Source organism: Clupea harengus, chromosome 4, assembly GCF_900700415.2.
Source record: "Clupea harengus chromosome 4, Ch_v2.0.2, whole genome shotgun sequence".
NCBI lineage: Eukaryota > Metazoa > Chordata > Actinopteri > Clupeiformes > Clupeidae > Clupea > Clupea harengus.
In genome coordinates, this window is record NC_045155.1 from 12,617,907 (window position 1) to 12,636,296 (window position 18,390).

Sequence of the window (18,390 nt, forward strand, 5' to 3'; positions counted from 1 at the left end):
CCAGGTGATGTGTTTGTGCATTCTGGGTCATAAGCAGGAATTCTCCAGTTCAGGTGAAGCACTGAGCCAACTGGGGACTGAGATGTCTTGGTGGTGTTTGATATGAGTGGATTCTCCAAGTCAGTGTGTTTGCTGGTGATATATTCGAATTTTTGGCCAGCCTTTGGATTTAGTAAAGTTATGGTTCACATGAGTGAGCGGTGAGACTAGTTGAGTACTTTTTGCACACTACATTCTGGTTTAAATCTGTAATAGCCCTCTTCTCCTATTTCAACCGGAAATATCCTGTCTAAAGCTGGTTCAATCTTTTTACAATCGATTGGAAGTTTCTCTGTCCTCTTGTCATTGAAAAAAGAGAAAATCAATGAATGATCTCATGGCCAAATGGATATATCCAGCTCATTCTCCTTTCTCCAGCAGTATCTTATATCAGTCTTCGATCTGTTCTCAGTGGCCACAGATGGCCAATTCCAACTTAAGTGTCCAAAAGGGCCGGATTATTTTTCAATGAATTGTCCCAGGACCACCATAGAACAAAGTTTTTTGGGTTAAATATCTGAACAGGCCACAGCATTGTGTCACGGTTACGCTTAGTTATGGAATTGGGATGAGGGAAAGATTGACAGACGTGCTTGGATGATTACAGTCCTCCATAGTTGCCATACTGTCTCAGGTATGGGGCGCCCCGTGTGTGGCCCGCATACCTATGAGGACAATGTTCCCATTGTATGCTTGTGTATGCTTTCCTTAGATACCCTCCCTCCATATCCTCCTGGAAAAAAATGGGATAGGAGCTGTCAGTCACTCAGACAGTGTTTTTTGCTTTTCCACCTTTATGTCTCCGTAGTGCCATCCCTTCACCTCGCCCCCATCTCTGTTCCTCTGTCTTTCTTGCTCTCTCTCTGGGTCTCTTGTTTTGCCATGTGCAGTCGGGTCAGTCCTTAATATCTGAACGGTTCCGTGACTCAGGCATTTCTCTCTCAAAACTTCTTGTCTGTAGCATTCACACACACACACACACACACACACACACACACACACACACACACACACACACACACACACACACACACACACGTGCGATTACACACCCTGGTACCAAATTACACACTTCACACTACACACTGCTCACACACTTACACCCCCTCTGTTCTTTTTTGTCTCTTTCACAGTGTTTACTGAGCAGGAAAATGGGGCCTATTAGTGGGAAAGCACTGGAGAGAGGGAGAGACAGATACAAGAAGAGAGTGAAAGAGTGCGGGAAAGAGTGTGTGTCAGAAAAAGGGGGGGGGGGGCATGTAAAATGGAGGGAGAGAGAGAGAGACAGAGAGAGGATGGCTGTCCACATTGACCTTAATAGGAAAGGTGCACTCATGGAGGCACAGAGGGAAATCTCCAACACTAAACAGAGAGGGGTCCGGGGGATTTACAAAGAAGGGACAGGATAGGGATTTCTCACAGCCACAGATCAGTAAGGGACAAAAATACAGCTGGCCAGTATCGGTGAAAAGAATATTTTACATTTGCCACAATCTGTACTTCCCTTGTAGTTATTCTCTTGTGTTAAAAGACACACACACACACACACACACACACACACACACACACACACACACACACACACACACACACACACATATGCTCCACTCCATTATGTGGCTGTGCAGGTCGGTAGATCAGTCATGTTGTGTGTTGACTGCTCTGGTCTCACTCTCCTGCTGTCCCTTGTGAGGGACCCCATTTAAAACCCAAACACATACATCTGCTCTGAAGGGGCTACTCGCAGCTCAAGTACCACAGTACCACCATGGGCCTGAGAGAGGGGGGGGTGGGGTGGGGGAGGGAATACCACTGGAAAGGTTTTAAGTGAGGTACCACTCTGTCATTTATTAAGCTATTTCAAGCATTCTTGTGCAGTTCAGTGAGTATACGTGTGCATGTGGAAACATGCGAGGGGCCTCATTTTCTGTGTGTGTGTGTGTGTGTGTGTGTGTGTGTTCCGATGTGTATGCATGTGTTTTTGTGTGTCTCAAACAGACCTTTTCAAACCTACAGCACCTTGTGCTTGACACAATCTCGTTGTTGCTTCAGCAGCTGTGTAAACGGGTTGTTGCTGCTTGACATCTATGAGGAGAGTTGCTGCAGTGTTTCTGCAGAGTCCTCACCAGCAGCCTCTCATTGTGCGAGGCATTAGAGTGTGTTTCCTGTGCATTAGTCCTGCCGCGAGAATAAATAAAATCGGCAGATTAAGCCACTTCCAGCCCTGGCAACTGGCTTGTCCCGCTGCCAAAGGGGATCCTTGGGGAGAGGGTGTAGACCAAGGGGGATGCAAACTATCGGTGAAGAAAATCTAACGCTACTCCAATTCTATTTTTATGATTTGCACAGTTTCATAAATGACTTACAGGCTCATGGCAAACACCACAAAATAAATGCCATGTATGCTAAAATAAAAATCTTTTTTGATCTTGACAACAAGACTAAATATAATGTCTGGGTTATGCATTTATCCGTCTGCATGTCATGCTCTTAAACCAGTGAGTCAAGTTTTTGAAATGTGTGTTGCAGTGATAGTGTTTATGTAGTGTCATTTTACCCATATGTGGTCACTCAGTGCTTAAAGCATCTCTTCTCTGGAGCCTGTCCAGCTGTTCAAATGGGTGAGGTGTGTCTGAAGTGTGAAAGCGGTAGACATCCTGCTTGCTGTTGGGCTCAGTAAATATAAACTCGACAAGATTTCTTTAAATGTCTGGCTTTCTCCAATTGCATTGTTGTTTTTCACCATTGCTGAGGCCATGGTTTTGTCTGACGCCTACCATTTTGTGGTTTGTGTACAATTCTCCAGATTGTCTTGCAAGAACAATTGTTTAACTCCCAAGAACAAACAACAACAAAAGCAATTAGAAAAATACCTTAACATTAATTCAAAACATGCACATCATATCTGTATAACTCATTGTAAAAATATGTCAGGAAGAATTAGTGTTAGTGTGAGGGTTAAGTTCAGCCCAAAATGTCATACAAGACTTCACTTTACAGGTGTGCACTCACTGACCCTGTACTTTTCCTGTCTCGTCTCCGCTCTTCTCTTCTTGTCTCGTGTTCTTCTCACGTTTACCAGGATCCCAGATAGTAGCTTCTTCTTCTCTCTGGACTGGCTCTGGCCTTGATCAGGCGCAGAGCTGCTGGACATGACAGGTCCCTCTCCACAACAGAATCGCCCGTGCCCTGCTATGGCTCCAGCTGCCGCTGCTGGGGTCGTCTGGAGTTTCTTCCACTCCTCATGCAAATATTAGACCAATACATCAATGGCATTTTTTTTTTTTTACAATGCAAGAATGCCATGTCCTCTTGAAGGAAACCGTAAAACTGTTTGAACTGTGGGAAGCTCAGGGAAGAGGAGTAGACCAATATAAGAGGTTATGTGTGGGAGCGGAGAGCAGAGGGGAGGGTTCGTTAGCAAATTAAGCCGCATAAAGGGAGAGGAGTTTGACATCATTGCCAGGCTTGCTGGAAACCAGTGGAAAATTACAGAATCTTAGCAAGGGTCATCCTCAAGCAGGAAACTTGGCAGTTGAACTGAAAATTCTGCAAGTCAAATACAACTACAATCATTTTGAGATAATTTGTCTGCTCCCATGCTAGCAGGCCGATTGGCACTATGAAGGCGCTCAAACTGTGTCTGCTGATTGGAGTGATAAGATGTATGAGATCTCTTCTCTTCTCTTCTCATCTCTTCTCTCTTCTCATTTCAAAACAAAACAGACATTTGGGAGTTATAATAAAGATAAGTCCCCCTACTTCGGTCATATCTTAGGGAAAGGGGAGCTTGAAGGGAGGGTGGGTGTCAGCGCTGAAACTGCTCAGGGTATTGGCCTCAGCGCATGTCGAGGCACGCTCCACTGTCTCCAAGCGTCTGTCAGATTCTCTCCTTCTGTGAGGGTGAGGGCCCCCCCCCCCAGCCCCTAGAATTGGAAGTTTACTTTTCCCCTTTGCTCTCTGCTGTGTGTGTGTGTGTGTGTGTGTGTGTGTGTGTGTGTGTGTGTGTGTGTGTGTGTGTGTGTGTGTGTGTGTGTGTAAAAGATGATGTGATTGTGAGTGTCTGTGTGTGTGTGTGTGTGTGTGTGTGTGTTCCTTCGCACAAGTGTGTCTGTGTCTGATGCCCTTAAAGCCCTTGTGTGATAAAGGCTAAAACAAAGAGAGGCCCCACTGGTTCTCAGCGACGTGGGCAAACAGGGCTTGTGGTGGCCCTCCTTATCTGGCCATTCTGGGCCTGATAACATTCTCCCTGAGGCGTCAGCTAGGCAGATTACTCTCACAAACCCACAGGCCAAGGCGAGAAGGTGTCGTCGATAGAAACTGCACTCTCAAACAGGGCATGTAAAGACAGAGAGTGTGTGTGTGTGTGTGTGTGTGTGTGTGTGTGTGTGTGTGTGTGTGTGTGTGTGTGTGTGTTATATGTGTGTGTGTGTGTGTGTGTGTGTGTGTGTGTGTGTGTGTATGGGGAAGGCTGTTTGGGTCTTGTGAAATGGGCTGTGTAGCTGTTGTTCCGCTGTGATTCTGAGTTATTTTTCCGGTGGCACTGACTGACAGGGAGGCGATGATCTGGTGTGTGTTTAAGGACGACAGAGAGTGTTTGACCTTGTGTTTTTGTAAAGGCCCAGCAGCTGATGGGTAACAGGAACTGGCTGCTCCGGTCTTCTATTTGTCATTTTTGGGAAATGTGCACGGCGCTGTTGGGCTCAGTTTGAAGCCCATTCCGGTAATTTTTTACAATTGTACCATCATGATGTGATGTTTTTTGACTACTTTTAGCTAAATTATTCCCCCTCCTTAATATGTCACCAGTAAAAGTCATGACAGAAATAGTTTAATGCTAATGTGTTCTGTTCTTTTACAAAGGTTTCTTTCTGCTCATGAAGGACATTAGCTGAAAATAGACTTGAATGGCCACATCCAGTGTCTCAGCCACCAGTCCCACCAGCTTACCGCACAATAATGTGACCAAATGTTGCTGGCCAAATGGATTTTGGAAATGTTGAATGTCCCTTTTCCATCCGCCGCCAAGTGGTGACTGTCTTTACTTTTTCACTCTAAATTCCAAATAAATTGTTCCTGTCTGGTAGGCCAACAGGCTCATGGTTGTGGAGATGTGGAAGAGCGGAAAAGGGAAAGAAAGGGAATAGAGGACTGCCCTCGTTAATGCGAGGGTAAATGTTTGTTTTTGCCGGGTCAACACTAGCTGTTGTTTGAGCCTTGCTTCGTCTCCCTCATCCTTTCAATGGCATATTTGGCATTTCTTGGAGGGGGCTGTGAGTTCGAGTGGGGCTCTTCACTTGGGGGGGTGGGGGGGTGGTAGAGTATTACCACCATTCCTTCGCCCCATGGGGGGTGGAAGCAATCAGTCCCCCCGCTCTCAGGCACTGGGCCCTGGGGGCTAGGGCCGGGGCCCCTCACTTGCCCTAGCATGCCCCTGCAAGTCTGGGGAGGTGAGGGGAAGACTGGGCTATTGCCCCTGGACGGGTCTCCATTCCCCTTTATCCATGTCTTATCCTGAGCTCCGGTGGGTTTTATTGCTACTACAAAGAAGGGATTTTCCTCTAGTTAATCAGTACATCTTTAGTGAGCCATTAGCTAGCTACATGGGTTCCCGCGAACTCTACTACATCTCTCAGTTACATTCTCACCTGGTGCCGATGGGAAATATTGCAGCAGAGTGTGTTTTAGACTCAAGTGGACAAAGAGCGTGAAACAGAGTCTTTGACATAAAACAGAGTGAGCGTGAATGAAAACAACCTTAACTCTAACACTGAGTGAATGAAAATAGTTGTTGAAAGTAGTAATATTGTATAGAAAAAAAAACTCAGTGCTCAAAGAATCCCTAAACATTCCCTGAAGATGTGTCCTGTAGACAGATTTGTATGTACAGTGCTTAAACAAGCCAGGGGCTGAGAAACCCTAACCCTTGTGACAAGCAGAGCGATCAATCCATCCTAAGATAAACAGATGAGTTTAGGGAACGCACTGAGAGAGGGGATCAGAGAGAGGAGCGGATCAAATAAATCCAGTCCGCTGTTACTGAAGTCGTAAAGAAAACTGCGCACAGGCCCCTAGTCCAGACAGGGGCTCCACAGCACCCATGGCGCAGGTCAAAAGCTTGGAGCCCCTGTCACCATTGGCAACGTTTCATGGGGATGTTTAATTTGCCCGAGGAGCAGCGGTGCTCGGGCCGAGCGTTTGCCATGAACTATAAACTGGAGGAGAGGCAGTTTGGAATGGGTGGGGTGGGGTTTTGTTACATTGTTTATGGTTGTCAGGTTGTAGATGGGTTCTTATGGAACTCAAGCTTGAACCCTGTGGTCCAGTTGCTGGGCAACCGGAGGTTAATCATGGTCTATTTTGTACATGCATGGCATCAGCGAGTTGTTAATTCAGTGAACACAGTCGCATTCTCTCTCTCCCTCTCACTCCCTCTCTCTCTCTCTCCCTCTCTCCCTCCCTCTCTCTCTCTCTCTCTCTCTCTCTCCCTCTCCCTCCCTCTCTCTCTCTCTCCCTCTCTCCCTCTCTCTTTCTCTTTCTCTCTTACACACACACAGACACACACACTCACATAATCACTCTCTCTCACAATCAGGCACTGGCTGAATTAACCTCAGTGAAGTAGTCTATTCATCAACTGTTTAGCCCTCCTGGGACCTAATAAAAGTTGGAGATGCATTGCATTTTACGTAAAGAACCACTGCAGACAACCTGCGTGGTCATGAGTCTGTGGCTCAGTTCCGCGCACGCTAATGACTAACAGATTGCAGTGCACAGGCCTGCAGTAAATCACTGGATGCCCTGGCTGCTGTGTGTTGTTACACGGCTCCCTGTTCGCAGCAGTTACAATGACTGTAATTTTCAGTAGCACTCACAGATATCTTAATCTGCATGCAGATCTGTTTAGTGTATTCCAACTCCCCTCTCTCTCTCTCCAGAACTGTTCACACTTTCCTAAATTCCCTTATTTGTTCCAGCTTTGCCACTGTGTTTAATATCCCCCGGCCCATGCAGAACCACAGAGAATGGGACTCTTTAGCTTATTTTTTACCAGTGGAACTATTAACTATTTTTACCGGTGGAATTTTGTTTTAAGCAGTTTGATTTCCCAGTACTTTTTCAGAATGCTTTGTAATTGCTGTGTAAATGCAAAATAGCATAGTGACATGTCACCACACATGCACTAATATCAGGCCTTGGTGAGATTCCAAACATGTCTGAAGAATCACACTGCTCCCTGCTCTAGTGCAGTGTCTAATCAACATGTTTTTTTGGCAGGTGTTCACAAAACAGACAATCTCTTAAGTTCGTCAAAGTCATAAACATCAAATCCTTATTCCCGATTGCCCAAGATTGCCTGTCTGGAGTTGTCCTGGATGCAGGCCTATTACTATTTTTCCTCAGAAGTCAGCATTGTATTAAGGGAAGGCTGTACATGTACAAACAGACAGCTGTTGTGTTTTCACTATCTTCATAGTGCAATGTACATGGTCACACAGTGAAACAGACCTAAGAGAGTTCTAGGTTTGCCTGGTACTATCTCTGACTGTGGTATCCCTCTGTAAGGGTCTGGGCAAATGCATTCGCCTTTGTACTTGTTTGTTATTTTGTGAAAGGTGATTAACTTGTTCAGTGCAGTAGTGCATTAGCATACCATAGCTTTTGGACTTGGTGTTGCACTTAGCAGTGCATAGCTCACATGCTCAGCACTTAGAGGAGAAGACGTGCCTGGCAGTGCCAGGTGTGGATGGTGTGGCGCGAGGATGTGTTGCATAAAGGCATCAGGTTGTGTTACAGCAGAGTGTGTTTTGCGACCGCAGGAGAGGCTGTGCTGTAACAGGGCAGGCAAGGGTGCTCCCCAACAGATGGGGGTTTGAACGGGCAGCTCTTGTTTAGGGAGAGACACAAATATGAGGGGATCTTCATGACCTCAAGCGCTGCTGCCTGTCAAATGGGATTCTGCACCATGTCTGGATTGCCTCTAGTAATTTATCTCTCTGTCTCTCTCTCTCACTGACACACATATACTTTTTACTCTCTTGTTCAATTTCACTCAAGTACTCTGTGGCAACTGTAATAGTCAGTATTTTCTTGTGCATATGTCACGTGTGTGTGTGCATGTCTGTGTGTTTGTGTGTGTGTGTATGTGTTTGTGTGTGTGTGTGTGTGTGTATGTGTGTGTGTGTGTGTGTGTGTGTGTGTGTGTGTCTGTGTGTGTGTGTGTGTGTGTGTGTGTGTAGGCATGCTTGCCAACTGATGTGAGTGATTCAGCCCTGATGTAGGAGCAGCAAAGCCAGGGCGATAAGCCGCTTCAGTATTGCAGCCTGTAGGAAAGCCCCTGGGTCCATTGCCAGCAGTGATTAGTGGCCACGTTAAGATTCCCCCCCTGTCTGCAGCAGCTGATACTGTCTCCTTGTGGCCTGGCTCAGTTTGCCTTATGAAAGCTCAAGGCCTTTGCAGGAGGCCTGAAAACCCTTGCTTCTCTTTTTCTCTTCTCTTCCCGAATTTTCTCCTTTTTTGTCCACTCTTCTCCTTGCCTCCTCCATTTCCTCCTCTCTCTAGCTGACCCCTCTCTTCACCTCACAGCTGTTTTCTTTTCCAGTTTTTCTCCTGTGCTCCTCTGACCTTGATCCTCATCCAAATTCTCCACTCTCTGCATATCTCCATGCTTCCATTCTCATCCTCTGCTTCACGTCTCAGCCCCTCTCCTTCGGTCTTCTCTCCTCTTTTCTGCCCTCCTGTCTTCCATCCTCTCCTCTTTCGTTCCTCCTTTCCCTGTAGTTTACCCCTCGGGGAACAGATGGGAGAGCCACTGGATAAGACGTGCCGGCAGCAAGGGTATCTAATTAGCTGAGTCTGGACAACATCTGGAACACAAAAATACACCCATAGGATTTTCCCAGAGAATCAGAGAAATAAGAACCTGTGTAGGCTGTAATGTTCCTCTCAAACACGTAATGATATTCGCAACAGTGTTTGGTTCCTCCACTGATAGTTTATCTCCAACCACAATAATTGCATACGCTGTTCATATTGTGATGTTTGCATTCTTGTAGTTATTGACAAAAGTGTGGAACTTCAGTGATGGTGATGGAGGGTTCTGTGGGTACAGGGAGGGGAGCGAGTGAGAAGCGAGCTCATTGGCTGAAGGGTGTGTTTCGGCAGGGGCAAGAGCGAAGGTTAAGGCCTTTGAGTTTCCCCGGTGACGGCTGGTGCGTTTTATAAGACAGGGCTGTAATTCCGCCTGGAATTTGCAAATCCCCACTCTCAAATCCCATTGCCCCGCACACAGGCATCTGTTTGTGAAGGGCCACTCTTTTTAACGGCGACCTGTAATTACACAGTACCTTGTGACAGCGGGACGGCCGGAGTCACCCAAGTAAATGGGAGAGGGGGAGCGGTGGGAAGAGGGAGGAGAGGTGGGGAGAGCAGAGCAGGTGTGAACAGACGCCACTATAGAGGGGAGAGGATTGGAAAGGAGAGGCCCAGGGCCTGGAGGCGGCAGCACTCCCCTCTGCACTCCTCTCTTCCACGCATACCTCAGCTGCTGATTCCACCGGCCCCCCCACCTCAAGAGCAGATTACAGTGTCTCAGGAAATGCAGTGCAATTATGGATGTCAGCACAACCTACCCCCTTTTCCCAGGAAACCTGAAGACTGATGCGTCTCTTTTTCCATGGCATTCTTAAGAGCGGATGCAATGGTGTCACTGTGAAGGAGCGCTTTGGACAGGAGAGGTGTCCTGCCCTCGGCTTTCTCTATGCAATCACTGTCATTCATACTGTTTGGATGGATGAGGTCATTGCAAATACACTACTTTCATGAAACTGACAAAACTCACCATTCCAGCTCCACAGTTGGCACCACTAGCCTTGACAGGAGAGCTCAGGTATCTGTGTGGGTGTTTACAATAATGAAACCTACCATGAAAACTCTGTTTTACTTGCAAATATGCGGCAACGCAAATACTTGCAAACTGCGGTGGGATTACCTGTCTCTGTCGTTTGTGTTTACTGAAAATGCATTGTGTGGCGTCAAGTTATGCAGACGGTTACCCCCCCCCCCTCCAATCTGCCGTGTTTTGTCAAGGTCACGGATTAGCAGACGCTACGTGTTGGCACTCACACTCAGGTAGAGGCTCACCTACAGTAGCCACTGCTCACCTGTGACTAATGCAGCCAGACAGGGAACCCACAGACCCTCATCTTACCCATGCCAAAAATGTGCCCGCCAGCCTTAACCCAGCATACACCCCTCTAGACCTATATTCTCTCTAATTTTACACACTAGGGCCATCTCTGTCTAGTCCTTCTGTGTTATTTTCTTTTTATATTTTTCTTACTTTTTGGTCTTTCTATCTTCCTTCATCAGTTCCAGAACTGGTATGCATGTTTTCAGCAACTCCCCTGAGTCTTAAAACAACACTGTCTCCAGATCCCCTACACAGCCTCCCCCATCTCCCCTGTTCAAGACCCAACTTGCCTTGCCCTTTGCGAGGGTCTTACTTCTAGAGTAGATAACTGGTACATTACAGACAATGTATGTAAGAGTTTGTAATGCAGACAAGAGACAATTCCATTTGTGATTTATTTGTATAGCTTTTTAGGTTCATGTTTTGTTAGATAAGATAAAGGTAAAGATAAAATAGGGTTGCTTCACAAAGTCCTGCCGCTTCCGTGAAGCTTGTCTAGTATAAATCTCCAGGGAGTAAAGAGTACTGTCATCTCTTGGCACAGGGAACCTATAGAATAACCCAGATTAGTCACATCATAGTATTCATGTGGCAGTATCATATTACAGCTCTTTGCTAGAGAGCACTTCATGCCGAGCCCCGCGTTCCTTGGAATTCCTGGAATGACCTGAGCTCCTGTGGCTCTTCAGGCATGACTTTCCAAAACCCCAAACCCCGTCCAGCATCGAGAGTTGGTGAGAGTCTCTCTCTTTAGGGGGGAAGCCAGCAGCTGTCTCTGTGACACCCACTATCAGTTGAGCGGCCGGCGCAGGTCAGTTTCACAGGCAGGTGGCTGGCTTGCAGATAGACGTACAGACGGACAGATTTACAACGCGGCGCAGGAGGATTGGCGACGGAGCGGTCAAACTGATGGACGCAGCTGTGATGGCGGCTCCCATTTCCTCCATCACTCCCCTTCCCTTTCTCCCGCTCTCACAAGCACCCCATTATTCGCACGAGTCCGCGTTGGGAGCGTGTCTGTTGAGGATCGCTCCCGCAACATTCCCACAGATCCGCCTCGGGGCATCGCTGACGCCTCAGGATAAGCCCTGCCGTCCATCAGGGATGCCAGAGCGCAGGAAGCTCAGGAGCAGCGGGGGGCGGTCAGGGCAGGGCGAAGACGGACCACCGCCTTGCTCCTCCTCACACTCAACATGTGTCAGATAGGACGGTGTCAGGACACGTTTTTATCATCCCCCTCCATCTGCACAGTGTTGCAGTTCTCTGTAGTGCGGGGGTAGGGTCACGTAGAGAAACGGGGGGAAAGAAGGAGGTGGGAAGTGAGGAACTTCACCATACACTAATCCATCAACTTTTATGCTTTATGTGAAGATACTACAACACAGAAATAATAATCTGCTGACCATTTAAAGCGGATAGCTCCTCTTTCTGTCTTGGTCTCTTGTCCCCTGGTTGGCCCGAGGTTACGTTAGCTTGTAGGAACAGGTAGGGGAGGGGGGTTGTGTGCCATGCCTCTCAGGTGGCCCATCACTCACCCCTCTGTAAATGTGTCTGAGGGCCACACTTCCTTGAGCTTATCTATATGCTTATCTATATGCTTACCTGAGGGAGGAATGCAGAACTAACTAAGGAATGTGTTCAATCATTAAGCCCACTGGGATATACTGCCCGTAGGACACTATTTATTGAATGGAAACTAAGGCAGTTGAGTTTCAGGAGATTTTTAAGAAGAGAGCAGAGGGACATACCCTCACTTAATGAGAACTTTATGGAACTATTTGTTCAACTGACCATAGGAATACTGATCATTTTTATTGTTTGTATAATATTGCACAGCATGTGGACATTCCAGACCATTAATCCCATTTTGGATCTTAGTGAAAACTGCATTTCAAAGGATCCTGATTGCGGAGGAAATGACCTGACCGACCACGAAATTTTAGACCGAAAGAGCTCCCTCACCCCCCCAGACGCTTGTGGATAAAAACAGTGAATACAGCCAAGTTATTTTGACCCCTATGTGGAACGGCTTATCTTTAAGGCAGAGGTAATCTCACACCCAGTTTAAGTCTGAAATGCATTAGGGACAGTTAACAGGCATGACATCTCCCAAGTCCCTCCCCCTGAGCCCATGTTTTTGCCATTTCCCATAGATCAGGTCCTGTCCCCAGCGGGACTCAAACTGCAATTAGACTGGCAGGTGTGAGATGTCACTTGAAAAAGAAATTATGCACTTCCCCTCCTGCTTTGACGATGTATTCATGAATAAAATAGGTATGTCACAAATGTTAACAAATTAACACCCATGTCTTTAAGTTTTTCCTTTCGATTGAAACAGCACATGTATACGTTGTAAAAATGTCACACCTTGTACTATGGATGTTCTCTTAGATGAGAGTAAATGAGAGCTGACTCTCTGAAATAGACGGGTAGTGGGAAAGGGATCAGATTACTCTATGTAAATAAGTGACAGCATCTCTTCATCACAAACCCCCACCCCCATCCCATACCCCCCACCCCTGTGATCTTCCAAAACCTCAGCGCAGCGTCATTGGCTTGCACTCTGACTCCTGCCTCACTGAGATGTCTGTGTTCCCTGTGAGACGTGACTCAGTCCCCTGGCCCTCCCCCAATCAGACATGTGCCTGGCCCCTCTCCGTAACCACAGAAACCAGGCCCTGACGGATGGGCCTCAGCCTCTCCCTGTGAGTTTGACCTGCCAGGCCCAGTGCGCCACAAACACTGGAGCTGGGCTGAACAGAGACCTCTCTGCACTCATCCCTTTGGGCTGGGGAGGGGGATTCACAGAGCTTACTGAAACTGTTTCTGTCCTCTCCTAATCAGACGGACAGTGGCAGGCCAGATTTAGGGCTGGCTATGGTGGGATGCCTTTTGAATGTGCCAGCAAGCCACTTGTTATACACCCTTTTGGCAGCACCTCCTGTGTGGCATTTTGGAGGCAGTTTTTCGTGCCAGAAAGGGTTGGGTGGGTGGGATTCAGAAATGCATTGAGGGAAACTGAGAGAGAGAGAGAGAGAGAAAGAGTGAAAGAAAGAGGCCTCTCTTCTCTCCCATAGACCTTGAGGACATTGACTTCGACATACAGTATGCATTCTGAGTTGCCAGCTCCTTTATCTCTTCGGCCATCGTATAATCCCGCTGTTCTGGGAATGGAATCACAGGCCCCTGTGTGTGTATCTGAGAACCTGAACACTCGCTCGCACCCATGAACCCGTATGCATGGCCCATGGGACTCTCAGGAAGGACCTTTGAAGTTTCAGAGGGAAAGTCACAACCTTCCCATCTCCGGGTGTCTCGATGATGGAAAAAAAATGACAGATCCCTCGTTCAAAGGTCTACTTCAACCTGCCCCCCCACCCCCCCACACACACACCACAACACCCCACCATCCCCCATCCACCTTAGCTTGTCTCTCTCCCTTCAAAAATCCACCACAGATGTGGCTTTGTTTGGCCCGAACTGTATGGTGACTAACACTGATGAATAAACCCCTCAACATTCCTCCAAGCATTCCCGTGTGGTGGTCATTGCTTGGAGAGGGGAGGACCTGCAGGGATAGAGAGAAGGGGGCTGTTAAAGGATGATTAGTGCTTGGGGTTGGGGGATTCAGGGCTGTCACTACCCTTGAAAGAATTGGCTTGGAGAGGAAGTGGGTTGCTCTCTCTGTATCTCAGCAAGAGGCCTGGAGGCATGTTAGGGAGGAGATGCATACACCAGGGGTTTAGGTTATGAAATACCTGAAATACCTCACTGGACGTGTAACTGTACCGTTTTCTCCTTTGTTGCGTTTCTTTGTCTTGATTCCTGTGGACCACTAGATCAACATGAGACCTTATCAGGAATGGGGGAGAATACCAAAATGTAGGAATGCAGAAACAAAAGTAAAGTTTAATTTTTTGGTGCAGAAGAATTCCCTCCCTGCACACTATGTATGAGAGTCACTGAAATTCTCACATCTTCACACAGCTCAAAAAGCTTTTGAGTTCACTGGAGACATCCTGAGGGAAAGAATGAGAAGAAGATGGCTGCTAGGCGGAACTGTATCATAGTCATAGTGTGAAAGACATCCCACTCCCATCTACCCATATTGGACACCTTGTGTCACCAGGAAACAGACTAGGCTGAAGCCTCATCCCAAACCAACTGAATCTCTACATCTTCAGTCCTCAGAATCTCTATATCTCCTTTGGCCATGTTATAATGAAGTAACCCATTCCTCATTATAGGGATGAAATAGTACACTTTGATGACAAGGAAATACTATCAGTTCCTGCTGGTGGATATTGTGTTTTGTACATTGAGTTTAATTAGCCCATAACTCACTTTGGCAATGATATGTTGGCTCCAAATTGTTTTGTACCCCCGGGGAGGTGCATGAAGGTCTACCTCATGTTTCAATTTCTCTTTCTTTCATTCTCTCCCTCCTGGCCCAGTCTGAACAGGGTTGTCTGATGATGGACTGATTGGAACAAACGTCAAGTGGAAAACACTGAAACCCAATCCAGGCACTTGTTAAGATTCACCCTTTGATTGAGACTCCATGGGAGAACATCTGTTATTGACAGCGACAGCAGCAATTCACCACTGAATGCGGTGCATGAACATTAGCTGTGGCTCTGATGTCTCACAGGATTTAACTTGTTCGGTCCTTTTTGGACCATGCTCACTAGCATGCGTCATTGCTTTCTGATTTGATGCAGTCCTTTGGGTGCAATCCCTTGATGCATTTTTTTTGTTCATGTCGAGATGTTCTCTTTGAAATACCATGAGAGCGAAAACAGCTCTCCTCCTCAGGACCTGACCTATAGCACACTGACATCATCAGACATATGACAGTAATTAAAACAGTGGTTTATTTTAGTGTTTTAGTCCTCCATTTCTCTGAATTTCTTTTATTCTTGTCATGCTGTACATTCTAAACCATATATACCTTATGTAAACTACATAACATAACATTTGTTTTGCATTTGCACAATGATCGTTTAATTAAGTATAGGTATTAGATTGTAGATTGATATTTGATCAGTATATCAGTATATCAAATGTACTTACGCTGGGATTGTGCAATTAAGTATATATCAACAAGCATTTTTGTTTTATTTTGTCAACAGCTCTACCATGTGGCCTACGTGCTCATCAAATTTGCCAACTCCCCTCGTCCGGACCTGTGGGTGCTTGAGAGATCTGTCGACTTTGGCAAAACCTACCAGCCATGGCAGTTTTTTGCCTGTGAGTAGAGGCCCTATGGCTATGCACTGTCTCTCTGACTGTTTCCATGTTGTAATGCTCTGTCTTCTTCCACAGTGAATGAGGTCAGAGGAGGACTGTGAGCACACACAGGCAATCTATCCCCATCAGGGTAACACTTTATTGGAAGGAGTGATAGTTTAATAATCAGGCCTGCTATTGCGTTTTTATGACTATATTTTTATGTTATATGGTCTTGGTTAAAAATGTTAAAAATGACCAAAAGACACTTAATGACAACAGTCAGAAACATTAATAAAGACTCCTTCATATTCATGACAGATGTAATGTCATGGTAATGACGGTGTCGTGTCAGTCTTATGCACAGCCCTTCAAATAATGTGTTACCTCATCTAGGAGCCATGTGATCCATGTGCTGTTTTGACACTGGTAACAGGGGGATGTCATTGCCTTCAAGGATATATGAGGGTATAAGAAGTAACACGCACACTCGATGCATGTCTTGCAGGAGAATTAATGATATTCTTAAAACTCTACTGAAGAAATGCTGTGTAAGAACATCCACATCCCCAGCCTTCTACGGAAAAAACATCCACCTGGCATGCACAGCGCTGGTCATTATGTACTCGTAGATGAATTGTCTTTTTTTTTTTTTAAACCCAGGAAGTGCACAAGAGAGACGTTCTCATTCAGGGACGTATCCAGGTCAAAGGGGTCTAAATGCACGGTCGTATAGAGTGTCTGCCCTTGAGGGCTGTACAGAATGGCCCATCAACAAGCACAGTGTTCTCAGGGAGAGAAAGAAAACGAGGCGAGAGAAGGAATGTGACGCCAAATAAAGAAACTGTAGAACACAGCGAGAGGCTAAGCTACCCCCAGTAAGGATCATTACTGCTAAAGGGGATAGTGTGTGTCTGGTTAGAGCATGATGAAAAACAACAACAACAACAATAAAGACTGTTGGCACACATAGCTGGTATTATCACCTTGATGAAAGATTATACACCCTTATTGTGGTGAACTCGCATTCCATGTCATTCCAGGCAGCGCCATGCTGACTGTTCCTAAAAACAAGTTTGAAAAAATAAGCGGATACTGAGGGATATCTTATCCTGTTGAATTTGACCCAGTCAGAATGTGGCACTCTTTTTCATATGCACGTATGTGAGAGGGCGTGTGTTGGAAACTTTATGAGTGTGTGAGTATATGTGCATGTGTGTGTGTGTGTGTGTGTGTGTCTGTGTTTGTGTGTGAGAGAGAGAGTCTGTGTGTACTATGTGTGCATGTGTGTCTGTGTGAGTGTTGGTTTGACAGTGTGCAGGTTGTGGGTGTTTGGGTTTGGAAGCACAACTCTAAGGAAGGAAAGTCCAGGCAGTGGGTAGGGTTGTGGCAATCTCCTGATTGGTGGTAGCTGTCGTCAATCCAGGTGGGAGTCTCTGGAACATTCCATGCATTTTTGCCAGCCCACCTCAGCCCCGGCGAACAGGCCCCAGCTGGATAAACCCCTTGCAGCAGCTCAACACCTGAGACAGAGCAGCCTGTTTGGGCCTTAGGCCTGCTCCATCACACCCACACACAAATTACCCCCACCCAGACACACACACATACGTACACACACAGACACACTAATACACACACAGACGTTCACCTCCCCACAGACACATACACACACACCACACACATACACACACACACACAGACATTCACCTACCCACAGAAACATACACACACACCACACACATACACGCATTGATACATATAAGCATGAAGAGATGCTTATGCCAAAGTGTTTATGTGCAACGTAAAACAAGAAAGTCTGAGTTAGAAGGGTTGTGATTGTGATCTCTGTTTAACCTATTCAGAGTTGTGAACACAGCAGCAGAGTGTGAGGGAGGGCTGTGGACTGGACTCTAAGGAGAGAGCGGAAACAGGCAGATGTAGGCCAGTGGCGAAATCTACTCTACAGTCCTCTGGAGGCCGGCTGTGTGTGTGTGTGTGTGTGTGTGTGTGTGTGTGTGTGCGTGTGCGTGTGCGTGTGCGCGTGCGCGTGCGCGTGCGTGTGTGTGCGTGTGTCTGTCTGTCCGTCAGTCTGTCTATCTGCGTGAGACAGACATGAAAGAAATAGAGTGTAATATGAAAAAATAAACAGTTGGACAGTGACAAAAACCATTATACTCGGGTCTTCACAGAGCAGATGTTTTGTTTGTGTGTTTGTGTGTTTGTATGTGTGTGTGTGTGAGAGAGCGATGCCCACTGGGAGTAGTGTTTGTCTGTGTAGCTGTTGTAAAAGATAGAGGAAGCAGTCAGAGTGTCAGCACCATGGTGATAAATCCTGGGGGTCTCTGGTGGCTTATAGAGAAGCTGTTTCTGCGAAGAAGTTTCTGTAGAATGATTTCTTTTTTGGACCAGATGCAAGAAAGCCCTTTTGTATTGAATTCAATTCAATTCTGACAAGTCATTTCTATTTTCTATTGGGCATTCGTTGTGTGATTTCTCAGAAAATGTTAAAGCAATGTGAATGCGTGAGAAAATATGTGCGGGTACGTGACCCGGCTCCAGGTCAGGTCAGTGAGCAGCGTCGTGGGTGTTTGGATTTGGGGAATTAAGGCTGAGTCAGGTTGCTCAGCTCTCTCCTGGTCTCCTTGGCTGATACCTAAGTACTTAATTCACTTTCTATGCCTGCAGCCAGTTCAGATCTTTTGATTGAACCTAAACTTTTGTTAATCTTGGTGAGCGGGTTGCGTCAGTAGCGTAATATTTATACTCGTTCCGTGTACTCTTTCCCAATGGGTGTACACGATTACCGTGTAATTGCCCATAAAAGTCCTAACCTGTTCATGACCTTGTGTGTGTAAAAGTCAAGTAAGAGAGGAAGGTGCCAAGCAGGAATGTTTTGTCAAATAAATCACATTGTATGTCTTACCCTCTCT

General features: G+C 46.4%; 1 protein-coding gene across 3 annotated transcripts in view; it reads left to right on the top strand.

Moving 5' to 3' along the window:
- Positions 1-18,390, top strand: part of lama5 (laminin, alpha 5) — a 66,088-nt gene that overhangs the window by 6,901 nt on the left and 40,797 nt on the right. For all 3 annotated transcript variants that reach the window (XM_031566269.2, XM_031566270.2, XM_031566268.2), the window contains exon 3: positions 15,364-15,481. In XM_031566269.2, coding sequence (XP_031422129.1) covers positions 15,364-15,481 — 118 coding nt within the window. The remainder of the gene's footprint in view (positions 1-15,363; positions 15,482-18,390) is intronic.